The following is a 19,868-nucleotide window of genomic DNA, read 5'->3' on the forward strand; positions in this document are numbered from 1 at the left end:
TTGATTTACATGGTGCTTATAGCAGAAATGAATGCAATGGCCTATCCATTTAGAAATGTTTGCTTTGAAAAAGCCTTCCCCTCTGCCCCTGCAACAAATGCCACCAGCAGTTGTTCAGATTTCCTTTGAGGTTTAGTCCTGTCCAAGAAAAATCTAAGTTGTCTGTGCAAATTTAAGGAGTGCAGTTTCCGTTCCCCTTTGTTCTGTGGATTAGGAAAGAAGGTTGGCAAATGAATGGACTGATTAAGAGCCACACTGGATACCACCTTGTGCATGAAGGAGGGATTGGTTTTGAGGGACACCCTGTCCGCATGAAAGATGATGAAAGGCTCCACTGCCATAAGGGCCTGTATTTCGGAGACCCTTCTTGCTGAAGTGCTTGCTAAAAGGAAGGCTGTCTTCCAAGAAAGGAATTTTAAATCTGCACTAGCTTCTGGCTCGAAAGGAGGAAGAGTGAGTTTCTCCAATACAAAGTTACAGTCCCAGGCTAGAGGTGGGGCTCTCCTGGGTGGTCTTAAATTTTTGGCCCCTCTGAGGAACTGCTTGAGAAGTGGATGAGAGAAGAGGGGAGGTTCTGTGTTATAATGAGCTGAAATGTCTGAGGCGTGAATGTTGATGGGAGGAAAAAGAAAGGCTCTTGTGAAGCATCTCAGTTAAGTATTGTAGAATCTGAGGTAAGTTGGGCGCTGCTGTGCTCATCCCTTCAGATTGGTTCCAGGCACAGAATATTTTCCATTTTTCAGCATAAGATTTTCCTAGTACTGGGCCTCCTTGCCTCTAAAATGATATCCATCACTGGTTTACTGAGTGATAGTAAAAGAGAGATTAGGTAATTAGCCAGGCTGCTAGGTTCAGGGTTTGAAGCTGAGGGTGAAGAATCTGGTTCTCCTGCTGAGACAACAGGGTAGGGGTCTGAGGCAGGTGCCATGGGGCCAACAATGACACACTGCACAAGAGGGGGTACTAGTTTTGGCGTGGCCAGTCTGGTGCAATCAATATCACCCTTCATTTGTCCTGCTTGATCTTTAGTAGTACTTTGGAGAGGAAAGGCATAAACTGATAGGTTTTTCCAGCTGAAGTATAGAGCATCCACACTCTAAGCTTGTTTGTGAGGAGTCCTTGTGCAAAATTTGTGTAATTGGTAGTTCTGGGGGGAGGCAAACAGGTCTATATCTGGGCTCCCCCATTTGTTTGTCAACATGTTGAAAGTCTTTGGTTCCCGTTTCCACTCGTGTGGTCCATGAGGTTTCTGCCTAGTCAGTCTGCCAGTGTATTTAGTTTTCCTGGCAGGAATTGAGCTTGTAGACGCACTTGGTAGCTCAAGGCTGTGTTCCACAGTACCATGGCTAGTCTGGAGATGGGGTAAGAATGGGTACCCCCCTGCTTGTTTATGTACCACATAACAGTGGTGTTGTCCTTCTTTACCATTAATTGTCCTGAAAGAATGTGGTCCTTGAAGGCTGTCAGAGCATTCTGTACAGCTAACATTTCTTTTTGATTGATATTCAGATGCATTTGACTTGGGTTCCACTTGCCCTGAATGCACTTCCCTGCCAAGTGAGCCCCCAATGCATAGTCTGATGCGTCTGTTGTTAGGGTTTGGGTGGCAGGGGGTAGAGTGAATGGTAGTCCTTTGTTTTGGTGGCAGGCCTCTGCCCACCAAAGGAACTCTAACCATAGGCAAGGTATGATAGGAATCATTGCTTCTAGATCCTGAGAATGTTGACACCATAGGCTTTTTAGATACCATTGTAGTTTCCTCATATGCAGTCTTGCATATGGAATTAGAAGAATGCAGGAGGCCATGAACTCCAGAGCTTGCAGTATTTGCTTTGCAGATAGCAGGGTTTTTGTGGCCACTAGTTTGAAGTAGGTTGTCAAAGGAATTTGTTTTTCTGGCGTGAGGAAAGCCATCTGGGAAGTTGTATTCAAGCTTGCTCCCAGGAATGTAATTTGTTGACAGGGTACCATGTGTGATTTCTTTTCGTTTATGGTGTACCCCAGACAAGTTAGCACCCTTTGTACAAAGGCCAGATGATTCAAAAGTATGTCCTGGCTTTCTGCCTGAATTAAACAATCATCCAGGTATGGGTATATTTGAATATTTTTTTGCCTGCAGAATGCGATAACTGGGGCTAGGCACTTTGTGAATTCACTGGGCGCAGTAGAAAAGCCAAAGGGCAGTGCAGAGAACTGGTAGTGATTGTAGCCTGCTTTGAAGCGTAGGTATCTTCCGCAAGATTCCCTGACTGGGATGTGCAGGTATGCTTCCTTTAAATCGAGTGTTAACATCCAGGCATCTTTTCCTAGCATAAGAAGCAACTGGTGAAGAGTCAGCATCTTGAATTTTGGAATCACCAAAAGGTGTTTAGAGTAGACAGGTCCAGAATAGGGCGCCATGAATTGTTTTTTCTGGGTACCAGAAAAAATCTTGAGTAGAAACCTTGTCCTTTTTCCTCTTCTGGTACAGTTTGAATAGCCTTTATGTTTAAAAGAGAGAGTATTTGCTTTTGAGCCTCCGCCCACTGATTTAGGGGTAGATCTGGCCAACCTTTGGGCGTTGGTAATGTGTGGATGTGAAATCTGTATGCTTGGGGCACTATATTTAAAACCCATTTGTCCTGGGTAATGAGTTCCCAGTTTTTTGCCTGCAGACCAATCTTTAACCCTAAAGGAGCATTCAGTTGAGAAGTACTTGGAAATTTCATAATCAAGTCATTGAGACAGTTTTCCATATGGGGGAGTCTTACTACTCCCAGATTTGGAAGTGGAAGCCCCCCACTGCTTAGTCTTGTGCATACCCTGGGACTGAAACCTGGGCTTTCTGCTGTGTCTGGGTTTGGGTTGAGAAGGCCTGGAAGGAGCCGGAAAGGACCAATTCTTAGAGGGCCAATGCCTACTAAATCTTGGAGGGCGATCTTGTAAGAAATCTTTAACAGTTTGCATAGATTTAGCTTTATCTTCCATCTTTTTAAGAACTTCCACAGCTTTGTTGCCAAACAGGCAGTCCTGATTTAAGGGAGCATCCAACAGGTTAGCTTTAACATGATCAGGTAAAGATTGCTCCTTAAGCCAAGCATGCCTTCTGAGTACAGACCCAGTGACAGCAGCCCTGCAAGAGGCCTCTAAAGAATCAAGCCCACATTGCAAAGTATGTTTTCCAACCTGTTCAGCAGAATGCATTAAATCCTGTAATTCCTTATTTTCAGCACAGTCAGGAATCAACATAATTTTCTGTTTAAGCAATCTAATAATAAGTTGTTGATACTTTAACATATGAAACTGACAGTTTAAGGCCCTAATGGCCAAGGTTGCAGAAGTGTAAACCTTCTCACCCTATCTATCTACCACCCTGGAGTCTCTATCAGAAGGGGCAGGGTTTTTGGCAGCAGAGGCCTAAATGCCCTTGGGTCCTGTGAGAGTCAGGAACCCTGTAATATCTGTCAGGTTTTCTGGGAGCAGGAGGCAAAGAATCAGGGGCCAAACTAGATTCTAAAAAGGCATCATCAACAATGTCTAGTACAGGAAGTATAGCTAAAGGCCTACACTGAGGCAAGAGTAAGAAATCCCTAAGCCTCTTTTTTGAATCAGAAAAATCCTGGCTTTCCAGAGAAAATGCTCCCTTAGAGTGTGCAAGGTTTCACCAAAAGAAAAATCCTCTGGAGGGGAAGCAGAGGGAATAGAGACCTCTGCATCAGAATCCTCATAAGTAGATAAGGGTAAACCCAGATCATCAGAAGAATCAGAAAAATCAGAATCCTGGTCAGAAGATTAATAAACAATTTCAGTCCTAGGTCTCTTAGAAGAGGGTGGTTGGCTTCCCCTGATTAAAGTTATAAGGTCTTCAGCCACTCTTATCATTTGTATTTTAGGCATAGAGGCCTGAGCATATGGCCTAGGTGTGGGTTTTCTAGGCATGGTTCAAGGTTTAGGCCTTAAAGCAGAAAGAGGAGTCGGTTTAATATGAAAGTCTGTAGGCCTGAATACACCCTCAGAAGCCGGTGCCTGCACAGCAGCTCCAGACCCATCCAAGGTAGAGACATCCGGAGGTTCCAGAGTTGAAGCATCTCACGGCATACCAGACTCTGAATGGGTCTCAGTAGAGGCCTGCGAATCAGAAGTAGCGGGTATTAGGGGCTGCAAAAGCGCTTCACAGAGTACCGGCGAACTGGGGATTGGCTTAGGAGAAGCGTCGTCAGTAGCTTTGGACCTAGGCAGCCTGTCTCTGTCTTTATATTTGCGTTTTTTCAGAATTCCGGAAGTCGGGTGGCTTACTGACGACATTTCTGGATTATTGAACCAAGAACCGAAATATTTAGAGGCAAAAATATACTGATGACAGATAGTGCGTTGATTAAATAAAGCACAAAACTGACAGCAAGGTACGTTGTGGTCAGGGCCTAGGCAAGGAATACAGTACGAATGAAAATCTTTGTGAGGTATTTGCTTTCCACAAGAAATGCAATTAACTTTTACTGACATCGGTAAGGAGCAAGAAAAAGTTTCCCCAACGGGGTACTTAGCTTTAGTTGAAGACTTCAGTTCTGAAACTCAAAAAAGTACAGTTGTGTACACTTACCATAAATGTAGATGTTCGAGTGTATTCACTGTTGCAGTCATTACATTTGGGTAATCTGCTGGCAGGTTGCCCTCAGTCAGCCTGAATAACCAAGTCTTGGGTCCTGCGTCGGTTGCGGTCTCCTCTTCCATGACGTTAGGTCGTCAGGGGTATAAAACATGCAACCGATGCCATTTTCATCAGTTTTTCTTGCCCCAGATGTCAGGTGTCCCCCAAATGGGGAGTAAAAATATATATACATATATATATATATATATATAAATAAACTGTAAATATATAAATGCATTTTTAGAAACATAAACTTTACCTTCAACTAAAAGCAAATACACCACAAAGGATTTTGAGTATAGTGAAGGAAAGAAAAGGTACAGAATGAGGGATGGCGGGTGGGTAACCCGGACTGCAACAGTGAATACACTTGAACATCTACATTTATGGTAAGTGTACACAACTGTACTATGTTCTTCATGTTTCACTGTTGCACTCATTACATTTGGGTAGAATCCCAAAGCTATGGATGGGAGGATGGAACTAAACAGCATTAGGAGCAGCTATAAGGCCCTGCAGGACTGCAGTGGCAAAGCCTGCTCTGGATTTAGAGAAGAGAGGTAAATGATAATGCTTTGTGAAGGTATGAACAGAGCTCCAAGTAGCAGCCTCTAGAATGTCTTTGGTTGGGACCCCTCTGAGAAAAGCTGAAGTAGAGGCAGCCCTGGTGGAATGTGATCTGATCCCCTTGGGCACTGGTTTACCATAGTGCAAACAGCAGAAACGAATGCAGTGGCTTATCCATTTAGAAACAGTCTGCTTTGATATAGCCTTCACCTCTGATCTTGCAGCAAATGCTACCAGTAGTTGCTCAGACTTTCTTAGAGATTTGGTCCTGTTTAAAAGAATCTTAGCTGTCTGTGTACATCCAATGAATGCAGAATCTGCTCCCCCTTGTTCTGCGGATTTGGGTAAAATGTTGGCAGGTGAATGGCCTGGTTAAGAGCCACACTGGATACCACCTTAGGCATAAAAGAAGGATTGGTCCTGAGGGCCACCCTGTCCAGGTAAAAAATAATGAAAGGCTCCACTGCCATGAGAGCCTGTAGTTCTGAAACCCTTCTCGCTGAAGTGACTGCCAAAAGAAAAGCTGTCTTCCAAGATAGAAATGTTATATCCGCAGAAGCTGCTGGTTCAAAAGGAGACAGGGTGAGTTTTTCCAGCACAAAATTGAGGTCCCATGCAGGAGTTGGTGCTCTCCTGGGAGGCCTTAATTTTTGGCCCCTCTGAGATACTGTTTAAGCAGTGGATGAGAAAAGAGGGGAGGCTCTGTGTTGTAATGAGCTGAGATGGCAGAGGCATGGACTTTTATTGAAGAAAAAGATAGACCCTTGTCAAGCATCTCAGTTAAGTATTGTAAAATCTGAGGAATATTGGGCTTTGCTGTGTCTATTCCTTGTGCTTGGTTCCAATTCCATTTTACCAGCATAAGATGTTCTAGTACTAGGCCTTCTGGCTTCCAAAATGACATCTATCACAGGTTTACTGAGAGATGTGGCTTGAATAATTAGCTGATTAGCCATGCTGCAAGATTCAGAGTTTAGAGCGGAGTGTGCAGAATTTGATAGTTCTGCTGAGACAGTGGGTGAGGTGTTTGAGGCAAGAACTATGGAGGAAGGTGTGACATATTCCTTAGAAGCGGGTACCACTGCTGGCGAGGCCAGTCTGGAGCAATTAGGATCATTTTTGTTTTTTCCTGTCTGACTTTTAGTAAGACCTTGGAGAGTAGAGGCAAAGGGGGAAAGGCATAGACGGATAGGTTTTTCCAGCTGAAGGATAGAGCATCCACTTTCCATGCTTTTTTGTGATGAATTCTTGTGCAGAATTTGTCCAACTGATAGTTTTGGGGAGAGGCAAAGAGATCTATGTCTGGGCTCCCCCATTTCTGTGTTAACATGCTGAAGATTTGTGGATCCAGTTACCATTTGTGCGGGTCCATAAGATTTCTGCTTAGGTCGTCTGCCAGAGTATTTTGCTTTCCTGGCAGGAATTAAGCTTGAAGATATATTTGGTAAGTCAAGGCTGTGTTCCACAAGACCATGGCTAGTCTGCAAAGGGGGTAGGAATGTGTACCCCCCCTGCTTGTTTATGTACCACATAACTGTGATGTTGTCCGTCTTTAGCAGTAGTTGTCCTGGATGAAGTAAGTCCTTGAAGGCTGTCAGAGCATTTTGAACAGCTAGCATTTCTTTCTGGTTGATGTGCAGATGCATTTGGTTTGGGCTCCATTTGCCCTGAATGCATCTCTCTGCCAGGTGGGCCCCCCAAGCATAGTCTGATGTGTCTGTAGTTAGGGTTTGGGTGGCAGGGGGTAGAGTGAATGACAGTCCCTTGTTTTGGTGACATGTCTCTGCCCACTAAAGAAACTCCTGTTGCAGGCAGGGAATGAGAGGAATCATTGTTTCCAGGCTGTAACAATGTTGACTCCATAAAATTTTTAGGTACCATTGAAGTTTCCTCATATGCAGTCTCGCATATGGAATTAGTAGAATGCAGGATCCCATGAACCCCAAAGCCTGCAGAATTTGTCTTGCAGATAACTGGATTTTTGCTGCCATTTGTTTTGAAGTATGTTGTCAATTGCCTTTGTTTGTCTGGCATGAGGTAAGCCATCTGGGCAGCTATATTCAAGCTTGCACCCAGGAATGTAATTATTTGAGAGGGTACCAGTTGTGCTTTCTTTTCGTTTATGGTGTACCCTAGGCATACTAGAAGCCTTTTTACAAACGCCAGATGTTGAAGAAGAGTGTCTTTGTCCTCTGCTTGAATGAGACAATATTCTAGATAAGGATAAATTTGAATGTTTCTTTGTCTGCAGAATGCAATTACTGGTGCCAGGCACTTTGTAAAGACCCTGGGCACAGTAGATAAGACAAAGGGCAGTGCAGAGAATTGGTAATGCAAAAAACCTGCTTTGAAGCGGAGGTATCTTCTGCATGATTCCCTTATTGGGATATGCAGGTATGTCTCTTTTAAGTCCAGAGTTACTAACCAAGCATTCTTGCCTAGCATAGGCAGTAGCTGTTGTAAAGTTAGCATTTTGAATTTTGGAATGTCCAGGAATGTGTTCAGAATCGATAAGTCCAGTATTGGACGCCATGAATTGTCTTTTCTGGGTACCAGGAAAAGTCTTGAATAAAATCCTTGTCCTTTTTCCTTTTCTGGTACCGGTTGAATAGCCCCCATATCAATGAGGGACGTGACTTGTTTCTGGGCCTCTGCCCACTGGTTTTGTGGCAGATCCGGCCATCCGTTTGGAATTGGCAAAGTATTGAAATGAAATCTGTACCCCGGGATACTATGTTTAATACCCACTTGTCCTGGGTAATTAGCTGCCAATTTTGAGCATGAAGTGCTAATTTCCCCCCCCCCAAGGGGGCTGCCAAAAGATAAGTGATTGGAGATGGTAGAGGAAAGTCATTGAGACTGCTTACTGTAGGGTTGTGCTTTGTTTCCTCGGGATATGGAGGTGGAGGCACCCCACTGCTTTGACCTGTAAGAACCCTGTGATTGATATCTGGAGCCTTTTGAGCGCCTGGGTTTGCCCTGAGTGGCTCTGTTGGACACAGGAAAGGACCAATTTTTAGTAGGTCAGTGCCTATTGAACTTGGGTGGCTGCACTTGCAAGAAATCTTTTACAGTTTGCACAGATTTAGCTTTGACTTCCATTTTCTTTAAAACCTCTTCTGCCTTATTACCAAACAGAGTATCATGCTGCAAAGGGGCATCCAACAATTTAGCTTTAACATGATCAGGCAGATTTCGCTCCTTGAGCCAGGCATGCCTTCTAATCACAGATCCAGTAACGGCGGCCCTACAGGAGGCCTCCAAGGAATCAAAACCACATTGCAAAGTATGCTTTCCAACCTGTTCTGCTGAACGCAATAAACATTCCACACAATCAGAAATCAACATCATTTTCTGTTTCAGTAAGCCCATAACATTTGGTTGATATTTAAGCATATGAAACTGGCAGTTTAAAGCCCTGATTGCCAAGGTTGCAGACATATAAACCTTCTTACCCCATCTATCCAGCGCTCTGGAATCTCTATCAGAAGTGGTAGGATTTTTGGCAGTAGAAGCCTTAACACCCTTGGGACCCTGAGAAATAGTCTCAGGATCAGCAGCTGGATTTTTGAAAAGAAATTTGTGGGAGTCAGGAACCCAGTAATATCTGTCTGGCTTACTAGGAGCCGGAGACAGGGAATCAGGAGCCATGCTTGATTCCGAGAACACATCATCAACAATGTCTAATACAGGAGGTATAGCCAAAGGCCTATGCTGAGGAAGAAGAAGAAAATCCCTAAGCCTCTTTTTTGATTCAGAGAAGTCCTGACTCTCCCAGTGAAAATGTTCCCTTAAAATATGCAAAGTCTCTCCAAAAGAGTAATCCTCAGGAGGAGATGCAGATGGGATGGATTCCTCTGCATTAGAATCCTCATAGGGTGGAATAGAGAATTCCTGATGAGAAGAGGAATCAGAAGAAATGGAAACCTGATCTGAAGATTCATAAGCAGTGCCTTGCCTAGGCCGCTTGGGGGGGGGGGGGGGGGGTTTGGGAACCCCTGATCAAGGTAATTAAATCCTCAGCCATTTTGATCATCTGGTTTTTAGGCAATAGGGGCCTGAGCACGTGGCTCGTGCATCGGTTTTTTAGACATCGAAGTTGGTTTTGGCCTTGGTTTAATGTAAAAATGTTGAGGCCTGAAAACACCCTCAGAATCTGGTGCCTGCTCAGCGGCTCCAAACCCATCCAAGGGAGAGACATCCGCTGGTTCAATACTTTGCGAATCTTGCATCATACCGGACTCCGAATGGGTCTCGGTAGAAACCTGCGACTCAAAAGTAGCGGGTATCAGGGGCTGCAAAAGCACCTCACTGAGTACTGGCGAACTGGCGACTTGCTTAGGAGAAGCTTTGTCATCGGTTTTGGACCTTGATGGTCTGTCTCTGTCTTTTTCCTTGCGTTTTTTTGTGAACTCCGGTAGTCGGATTGCTAACCGACGACATTTCGGTAGTTAAATCTTGAACCAAAATATTTAGAAGCAAAAATATACTGACGCTTAATAGTGCATTGGTTAAATTTAGCATAAAACCAACAGCAAGACACGTTGTGATCAGGACCTAGGCAAGGAATACAGTACAAGTGAAAATCCTTATGAGGTATTTGCTTCCCACAAGTAATGAAATTATTAACTTTTACTGACATCGGTAAGGAGCAAGAAAAAGTTTCCCCAACGGGGTACTTAGCTTTAGTTTGAAGACTTCGGTTCTGAAACTCGAAAATGAAAATTTCAGGAGTCAGCCGACCTGCACTTGCAAACTGCTTCGGCTTCTGGCACCGCGCGGCAAGAAAGACTGATGAAAATGGCGTCGGCTGCATGTTTTATACCCCTGATGACCTGACATCATGGAAGAGGAGACAGCAACCGACGCAGGACCCAAGACTTGGTTATTCAGGCTGACTGAGGGCAACCTGTCAGCAGATTACCCAAATGTAATGACTGCAACAGTGAAATATGAAGAACATCGAAAATTTCAGGAGTCAGACGACCGGCACTTGCGAACTGCTTCTGCTTCGGGCACCGCATGGCAAGAAAGACTGATGTAATGGTGTCAGCTGCATGTTTTATACCCCTGATGTCATGGAAGAAGGGACAGCAAGAGACGCAGGACCCAAGACTTTGTTAATCAGGCCGACTGAGGGCTACTGCAAGCAGATAACCCAAATGTGATGACTGCAACAGTGAAACATGAAGAACATCTGGCCGAGAGGAAAAAGAGGTTAAATAACAAATGAAAGCAGATGTCCTGAGGAAAAGAAGGCTTTTACACTTAAAACCCTGAGAAGGCTTGTCAGGAAAATTCTTTTTGAAGACCTCTTATTCTGCAGAGGCTGTCTCATCTGCCTCCTTACAAAGGAAGACTTAGAGGAGTAATTTCTCTGAAACTTGGGAATAGGAGAAAAGAAGATCTGCTTAAGAAATTGCATGGCTTTTCCCTTATCCTGCAAGGTTCTGCAAAGTTCAGCTGCTGTTGAGTCAAAAAAATGTTGCTTATCCAATGGACAGTCGAGTAGCTTAGCATTAATATCTTCAGGAAAGTACTGGAGCAGCAATCAAGAATATCTCATCATAACTGACCAGAAGCAGCTGCCCTAGAGGAGGCATCAGCAGCATCATAATTACATTTTAGAAAGTAATAAGCTACCTGGGAAGCACAGCTCAAAACAGAAATTGCACAGGACAGCTTCTGAATTAGGCAAATCTGAAAGAACCCCCCCCCCCAGTTGAGAAATAAGAGTCAGGACATATCTAGTCATATGGATCTTGCAGTTTATGGCTCTGAAAGGTAATGTGGCAGAGTTATACACATTTTTTCCATACCTGTCCACTGCATGACTATTCTTCTCAGAGGGCAAAAGCTTAGAGGAGGACAGCAATTCAGAATGCTAGTCAGTGGCCAGGGAAATCACAGCTGGGTCAGAAGAAGGACTTTTTTATAAACACTTCTGGGCTTCAGGAACATTATAGAACCTGTCAGGCTTCTTCGGAGCCCATGGTTAGGAGTCAGGAGCCTGAGAAGCAAAAGAAAAGGTATCTAAAAGAGCATCCAAGACAGGAGGAACAGCAGAAGGCTGAAGTAAATCGATTTGCAAAAGGTCATAGTACCTTTTCTGAATATCAGAAATCTGAGAACAGTCTCATTTAAAATGTTTGATCATGTGGACAACAGTGTCCCCAAAAGACAACTCTTCAATGGGGGACTCAAATGACAGGGGAATCTTCTTCCTCAGACCCCAGAGTTACAGGGGAATGAATATGAGTAGCCAAGGACTCCTCACCAGAATCAAAGTCCACCTCCTCCTCAGAGGAATCAGAGTGTCTACATCTCCTAGAAGGAGCAAAAGCCCAGGCAACAGAGGAAGGAACATACAACCCCTAAGGGAGCTTCAAAGCTATAACGGCCTTGAAAGACCCTGAGTGAAATTCTGCCACTCTTTATGTGGATCTATAGCTACAGGAGCCACTTGTCTGGTTTTCTGTTTCTTTTTCAAGAAAACATCAGCCCTATTGACGACAGACCCTTGCTTGGCATCAGTAAGGGAACCAATGAATTCCTCCTTAATCAGAATCTGGGGAATCTCCTTAGGCCCTCCAAAATAAGTATCCTTGGTTCAACCACAGCCTCAGTGGACACGTGGGTAAGCAGCCCCATGTCAGACACCAAGTGAGTTGTGACAGGGGGGGCTGACCATGGAACTGGACATTCCTCAAGCTTTTCATCCTACCTGATGGAGACATCCAAATAAGGCTGGATAGCAGAAGAATCAGTGCTCTTAAGCGGCAGATGAACTTTGGGACAGGTGGACATGGAAGCCATAGAACATTGAGCCAGAAGTTTCAGTCACGGTTTTCTTAATAGATAAAAAGGGAAGACAAGAAGGCTGTGTAAAGTCTTTGATACTAAAGTTTGACAAATCTCACAGTGAGTATGGTCATGGGTAGCACAAACACAAAAAAGGACCTTCTCATGTCTATACTTATGGGGAATCTGCATCCCACACTCACATTTTCCCTTCCTGGATAACATGTAAAAGGTAATGCAACCCAAAGCAAAACACTTCAACAGGGCACTTATCTTTTGAAGGCTTGGTAGCTGAATCAAAATGATGTAGGACCGCAGACCGAATTCAAAAAATAGCAATCAGACTGGTGGCAAAGAAGTAAGGATTAATGCTCGTATGTCACTTATGTACCCTATGCTTTAGATGTAGGACATATGTTTGACATGCAGTGCTTGGAGGAAGCTAAGGTTTTGGTATGCTGGCAGGATGTTTGGCTATCCTCAGCAGGATAACCCATTTGCAAAGAACACTGCAACAGTAATAAGAAAGGACATATGAAAAAGGCACGCGCTACACTCTGTTTTATAGCCAAGCTATCCTCTCATGGCCATGGAAGGAGATTACAGTCACATATCTACAGGAACTTCTGAATGCTGAAAATATCTGTCTAGAAGACTGCCATACACATGCAGATAAGTTCCTGCTGCAAGGATTCTTAGGATGCATCTTTCAAGGGCACAGAGCAATCACAACTGTTATCTCCTCAAAGTCTTGGCTGAAAATTCTGGACAGTTTCACCACTGATGCCTGACTTCAGCTTCCTTGATTAACAGGTCCATCAAAGCTATCTTCAGGGTTAATAATTATTACTGTACAGGAAAATTGGAGCTAGCACTGCCTACCAAGGTGAGCAACATAACTCAAACATATAAAACTGTGAAGGTAAAGTTGCATAAGTATACTTAATTCTGCAGAATTTTATCTCATGGTAGGTACTGTAATAAGAGTAACTTATACTTAAACATAAACAGTATAGTAATCCCACAAACCTTAATGTGGTCCATCATCAGCTGTTTTTGTGCAAACAGAAGAGCACAATCTGGGCACTTGAAGACTGACACTTTCTGATTTTCAATATGCTGATCAAAATGGCGATACAGCAAAGGTTGCAGGGTAAATACAGTGTCACACATTGAGCACTTATAAATAATTCTGTAAGAAAAAAAAATACCAGTTGTCAAGCAAAACATTCTGTAATGGGACTGTAAACACAAAATACTGTGAATGTCAAAATGTTTTATTTATTTTAACTTACTAATTTGTTAACAGATTTGACGGTCACAATCAAAAATGACCAATTTTAGTCATGACCATAGTCATACGGCAAGTAGACATCAATACAACAAAAGTAAACCAGAGTGACTCATAGCCACATGACAGCATCATCTGCTGCAATATATTCACATTATAAATCCTGAAAGGACAGCTCCACCTTGAAACTCAAAAAATGTTTGCTTTTTTCAATGTACCTTTGTTTACTGAGCTACTTTAAACCACCGAGATCGTTATAGGTGCTTATTATAAAATTTTAATCCATTTTTCCACAAAATAGCAGACATGGGACCTCCTATATTAATGTGATCTTGCTTTATTGCTTTTTTGCCCCTTTCCCAAGATCCATTTCAAGTCCCTTTTATATGAGGCATGTTAGACAAAGAAGTAACATTGTCTTCTTATCCACTGAGATACACTGGTAGCAGTACAAGTCACAGGCATCTTACATACCTTCTGTAACCAAACTGCTTGCATTTCCTTCCTGAATGACCATCATATAAATTTCTCTCAGAGCATCTTTAAGATATTTCCAGCAGCTATACAGCTCCAAAATAAGAAAGTAGCTAAATAGCAGTCTTTTCTAAGGACTGTCATTTTGAGCACTGACAGACCCTCCCCCAACACTGTTCCTGAGGTTTCCAAGCTACTACTGCAATCCAAAAGTTGTTAATCGTTACTGCAAAGAAAACACGGTTTTGTAAGAACTTAACCATAACAGTAGGTGTCCTACTGATCACTGTTACAGTATTCGTAACAGATGGGTTGTAGTTCATTGACGCCCAGACTGGGTACCAAAGCTTTACCTTCCTATGACATACACTTGGATGATAACCTCCACTCTTTGGCACAGAGGTACAAAATCAGATGTATATGCGAGATCCTCAGACTACCTTCAAGCCAGCAGTGAACTCACAAAAACTGAGGAAGGAGACTGTCTGCTAGGAGGGGCTTAGTTTGAAAGGGTAAGCAATTTCCCTCCCAGAAGAGCTGTAATACCCTGGGGTAATATATATATATATATATATATATATATATATATATATATATATGTGTGTGTGTGTGTGTGTGTGTGTGTGTGTGTCTGTGTGCACGAATGTGCAAGGCATATTCTTTGTGACAAAACAGAGAGAAATGAAGATAAGGGGGATAAGATGGGAGGGAAGGAATACTGCAACAATGATCAGTAGGATATCTACTGTTATGGTAAGTTCTTACACAGTTGTACTATGTCCTGATTAAGTCACTGTTTCAGTATTCGCAACAGGCAGGTGATTCCCAGAGCTGTACAGACAGAAAGGAGGCAGACTTAAAAAGAAGAACAGGAAGAAGCCAGACAGAATAGTTCTTGCAAACACTGTCCTGGACCTGGAATAAAGCATCTAGGTTATAGTGTTTTGTGAAGGTGTGGACAGATGACCAGATATCCACCGCCTTGTAGAAGGCACCTGATGAAGCCACTGCTTGACTGGAATGTGCTTTTGTCCACGTGGTTAAAGTCTTTCTATGGTAAGAGTAGCAGAAGGAAATAAAGATTATGGAAGCAGTACTTTGTTCGGAAACTGGTAGTCCTAACCTGGAATCCATAAAGGAGAAAAACAGCTGATCTGTTTTTCTGATATCCTACGTTTTGAACAGGTAAAACCTCAATTGTCTTTGAATGTCAAAGGAGTGCAAGGTTCTTTGCCCCCTATTTTGGGAATTGGGGAAGAATGTAGGCAGACTGAATGCCTGTTTGACGGTTAGCTCACCAACCACTTTTGGCATAAAAGAAGGACTGGCTCTAAGGCTTACCCCATCTTTGTGGAAGATGAGAAAGGGTAAAATAGCCATGAGAATATGGAGTTCTGAGACTCTGCAGGCTGCTGAAGTCAGGGCCAGAAGGAGCACTGTTTTCAAGGTGCAGATTTTTTGAATAGCCAAAGCAGCCAGTTTAAATGGGGATAAAGTGACTTTTTCCAAAAAAAAAAAAAAAACCGAGGTCCCATGGTGGGATGATAGGCTTCTTTGAGGGTTTAAGGTATAAAAACCCCTCTCAGAAAAAAGCTTAACCTCTGTCCTGGACATGACAGCCATCTCTAAAGATAGACAAGCAATAATGGCAGATAAATGAACCTTAATGGAAGAGTAGGCCAACCCCAAATGTAATAAGTCACACAAGTATTGGTGTACTCTGGGGCTGTCCGATAGAAGGGGTTGGAGTTTGTGCTTAAGGCACCAGACTGAGAATCTCTTCCACTTGGCTGTGTAAAATTTCCTGATGTTAGGTTTACTGGCTTCCTGTAAGACTTGAACAACCTCTTCACAGAAGGTTTGTCCTCTATGGATTAGAATCTTATCATCCAAGGAGTTAAACTGAGTGAGATCAGACTGGGTTGAAGAAACTGTCATTTCTGTTGAGTGATACGGTCCAGCTGTGGTGGGATTCTTCAGTAATTTCCCTTTGAAAGGTGAATCTGGAGTGGAAACCAGTCCTGTCATGGCCTGAGAAGTGCCAAGAGCAGGGGTTTTGGAGATTCTTTCTGGAACTTGAGTAGGAGCTTTTGGAGTAGAGGCAGAGAGAGAGATATGTGTAAAGGAAATTCCTTGACTACTGGGAAGAGAAGGCATCTGTCGTATAGGCAAGAGGTGATGCGTTCCTTGTGAGGAAAATGAGGAAAAGAGGGAGTAGTTGATGGTCCTGAATCTGGGGAGTCCCCACCTGTGAATTACAGATTTTTAAACCCCTGTGTTTAGATACCATTCGTGAGGGTCCTCCATGTCCCCGCACAGAGAATCTACCAAAACATTTTGCTGAGAGGGGGGATATACATTGTAGTCAGTATAAGACTCAGCTGAGAGGCTAGGTGCTGAGCTATCCTGCACAGGAGGTAGGATCTTGTGCCTCACTGCTTGTTTCTGTACCAAATCACTGTGGTACTGTCTGTGTGCACCAATGGAGTGCCTGGTTTCCAAACACGTGAGAAGGTCTGTAGGGCTAGCAGGAGTGCCCTCATTTCCTTTACATTGATATGCTCTTTCACAACATGCGCAGGACACTCTCCTTGAACTCTCTTGTCTCCTGTCTAAGCTCTCCATGCCCTATCTGAGGCATCTGTAAACAAGACTTGGTTGTGTGGGGTTGGAGTGAATGGAAGACCTTGGTTGAGAATAACCTGACTGGTCTGCCAAAGGAGTTCCTTCTTGATGAAAGGAAAAAAAGAAATACAGTTCTCGAGAAGGTAAGAGTGCTGGGACCACACTGATTTCAAACAGCATTGTATTTTTCTAATGTGTGGTCTGGCAAGGGGCAAGGGATTGTGCAGCCATGAGTCACAGAGTCCTTAGGGTTTGTCTAACCGAGCACTGATCTTTGCTGGAAAGCATTAAGAACCTGGTGGCTAAGCAGGTAACCTTCTTCTAAGGAAAAGAGGCATGCATGGCTGACAACTGCATTCCAGAAATGTCAACTGTTGGATCGGAATCAGCTATGATTTTTTTGTAATTGATGGTGAATGCCAGGAGGATCAAACATCACACAGTATAATGAAGATGGATAAAGCCTGGAGTAGTAGGTCATCCAGGTAAGGGAAGATTTGTATGCCCCGAGTGTAGCAGAAAACAATCATAAGGGCCAGACACTTTATGAAACCCTTGGAGCTGTAGAAAAACCAAAGGACAAAGCAGCACTGAGGAAGGAGACTGGTCTAAAAATTTGATAATCCAGTAAAGAACCTGAGAATTTTTTTGCAAGAAGAACAGATGGAAATATGCAGATAAGCATCCTTTAGGTCTAAGGATACCAAGAAAACCTGAGGAACCTGAAGGGTAGAAGAGTTTATAAAGACAGCATTCTGAAAGAGGGGACTCTGAGAAAGGTGTTTAGGCAAGAGAGGTCCAGAATAGGTCTCCATTGACCCTCTTTTCTTGGAACAAGAAAGATCTTCAAGTAAAATCCCTTTCCTAGAAAGGTTGAGGGGACCTCTTCTGTGGTTCCCTGAGCCAGTAAGTCTTGCACAATAGGGTCTAGCAGGTGTTACTTGTTTGGCAGGAGGTAGGGGTATTCCCTGGGAATATGAGCTGCTTGCCCAATGCATAGCATAACCCTCCCTGATAATGTTTAGGGCTCACATGTCTGAGGATAGTGCTTCCCAGAATGGAAAGGAAAGAGGCAGTCTTTTTGAGGGGGGGGGTGGAGGATGAGGGGGGATGGGTGAAATATAGTCACAGTTGCTTACCACCAAACCAAGGCCTCCCAGGAAGAGTATCCTTTAAAGTTTTCTATTGGAATTTTTTTCTTAGGAATTTTTCTTTGCCTACGGTGTGTACTAGGGTTTCTCTTGGCAAAGGAGGTAGATTTTGCTGGATAATTTTTATGGTACCTTGGGACGGCAGAAAGAAGAATCTGATGGCTATCTTTCATTGTTTTGCCCTGTTCCTGCAAAGCCTTGAAAAGACTGGCAGCTTGTCAGCCAAACAGAAGGTTGTTAACCAAGAGGGAATCTAGAATTTTTGACTTGAAATCTTCTGGAATAGGTAGGCATCACAACTAGATATACTGTCTGATCACTTAGCTAGCAACAGCCACATTATCATAACTGCATTTTATACTGGCTAGTTGTGAAGCCTGGGCCACTAGCTGTTTTGATTCAGGTGCCTGGGGCTCTGCGATGATCTTAGCTAGGGTGTGTATCATAGACAGCAAGTATTTTGTCATTTGAGTGTGTTAGTTAATGGCTCTAAAAATCAAAGAGGAGGAAGTATACACTTTCCTACCCCACTTGTCTATTACTCAATTGTCCTTGTCATTGGGGAGACTATTAGTGTCAGGAAGCAGCTTGGAAAGTTTGTCCAAGGCCAGAAGTATTGCAGCTGGGTCTGCCACAGGGTTTTAGTAGAGGTACTTTAGTTCATCAAGAACTTTGTAGAACCTGTCTGGCCTTTCTGGGGCAGGAGGTTGAGAATCAGGTGCAGAACAGAGGCTTGAAATGCATCCAGGTAAGCATCTGGCACTGGGTAACTTGAGGAGAAGCAGCAGTGCACATGTCTAATAAGCTGCAGTATCTCTTTTGCACCTCAGACACCTGTTTAGATTGCCATGTAAAATGCTTCATCAAGCTTTGCAAGCTCCTTCCAAAGAAGGCTTCTTCTAAGGGGGAATTGGAGACAGCAAGTCTCCTCATCTGAGGATATGTGTTTAGGGGAGTGTAACTGAGAGCAGTAGACAAAAGAATGGTCAGAATCCCCCTCCAGATCCTCATGAGTGGAGAAAGAATCCAAAGCCTGTTTCTGCAGTGTGGCCCGAGAAGGCTGGATCATAAAGGATGGAGGCTTCAGAGATATAATTGCCTTGAATAACCCCAAGAAAAATTAATCCATTATTTCTCCTTGAACGTAGAAGGACTTAAGCTTTTTATTTTACTTTTTAGGGGGTGACATCTTCCTGAAATAGCCTAGGGGGTTCTGAGTCTTGGCACATTTCTTTTAGACTACCAGGAATCTCTTCCAGCACAATGATCTGAAGGACTTAGTGACGGCCCTCCAGAATAATGAGGTGCTCTTCATTACAGAATTCAGTCATCTGCAAGACCTCTAGAGCTGTACAGGCCTCCAGTGGGATAACAATAGAGGGCTCATGAAAATGTCATTGGCGTACAGTGGGTTCGGCTACCTTAGCAGGTATGTCCGATTCTGAGATGATGGAAAGCGAATCCTCTCTAGGTCTTTTAATTTTTTTCTTCGGTGGGAAGATGACGTCTGGACCTTCCAAAATGGTGGATTAGCCCAAGCATTTAAGGTACTGAGTCTCTAGGAAAGTACTAAGTGTACACAGCCTAGACTGACCAGTTTTAGGGATAAATGGCTAACACATGGAGCATATTTTATAGGTCTGTTCAGTGCCTAGACAGAACAGGCACTTAGCGTACAAGTCTTTATTCAGAATTTGTCTACCGCACTCACACTTACCTCTCCTAGCTGACTTCTAATTACAGTTAACAAAACAGTCAAGGGTTTAGAAAGGAAGGATCCCCAATGAGGCACTTATCTGATCCATCGAGTAAAGCTACAGTACTGAGTGAACAAACAATCACAGTCCATTGCGTGCAATGACCTATACTCTGGCTGACAGTAAGACAGTCTGAGGATCTCACACATGTACCTGATTTTATAACTCTTACACCAATAAGCTAACATTATCATCTGGACACACATCATAAAAAGGTAAAGCTTTGGTACCCTGGCCAGACATTAGCAAGCTACAACCCATCTGTTATGAATACTGCAACAGTGACCTGAGTGAAGACATCTGGTTCTGCTGCTCACCAGTGTCTACAGCAGCATGAAGATGATTTTTCTTTTACCCTGAATGTTGGACAAGTATGCTAATAGGTTCATAGGTAGGTACTAGGCTATCTGCCCAAAGGCATTTATAAGCCTAGCTGGAATGTGTTGGCTTTCGTCACCCCCTTAGATTAGTTCCCTGTGCCTCTGTCCAGCACAGCCACTGAAGTGATACCCAGGGTAAACTTCCTGCTTCCCATCCACTCATCAAGGTTTCTCTTGAAGAGTGTTAGTGAGGAG

The 19,868-nt window shown here is 43.4% G+C and overlaps 1 protein-coding gene across 2 annotated transcripts in view; it reads right to left on the bottom strand.

Moving 5' to 3' along the window:
- Nucleotides 1–19,868, bottom strand: part of ZNF532 (zinc finger protein 532) — a 700,664-nt gene that overhangs the window by 162,967 nt on the left and 517,829 nt on the right. For both annotated transcript variants that reach the window (XM_044066159.1, XM_044066160.1), the window contains exon 6: nt 13,025–13,187. In XM_044066159.1, coding sequence (XP_043922094.1) covers nt 13,025–13,187 — 163 coding nt within the window. The remainder of the gene's footprint in view (nt 1–13,024; nt 13,188–19,868) is intronic.

Source organism: Protopterus annectens, chromosome 1.part0 (genome assembly GCF_019279795.1).
Source record: "Protopterus annectens isolate FY-2018-M chromosome 1.part0, PAN1.0, whole genome shotgun sequence".
NCBI lineage: Eukaryota > Metazoa > Chordata > Ceratodontiformes > Protopteridae > Protopterus > Protopterus annectens.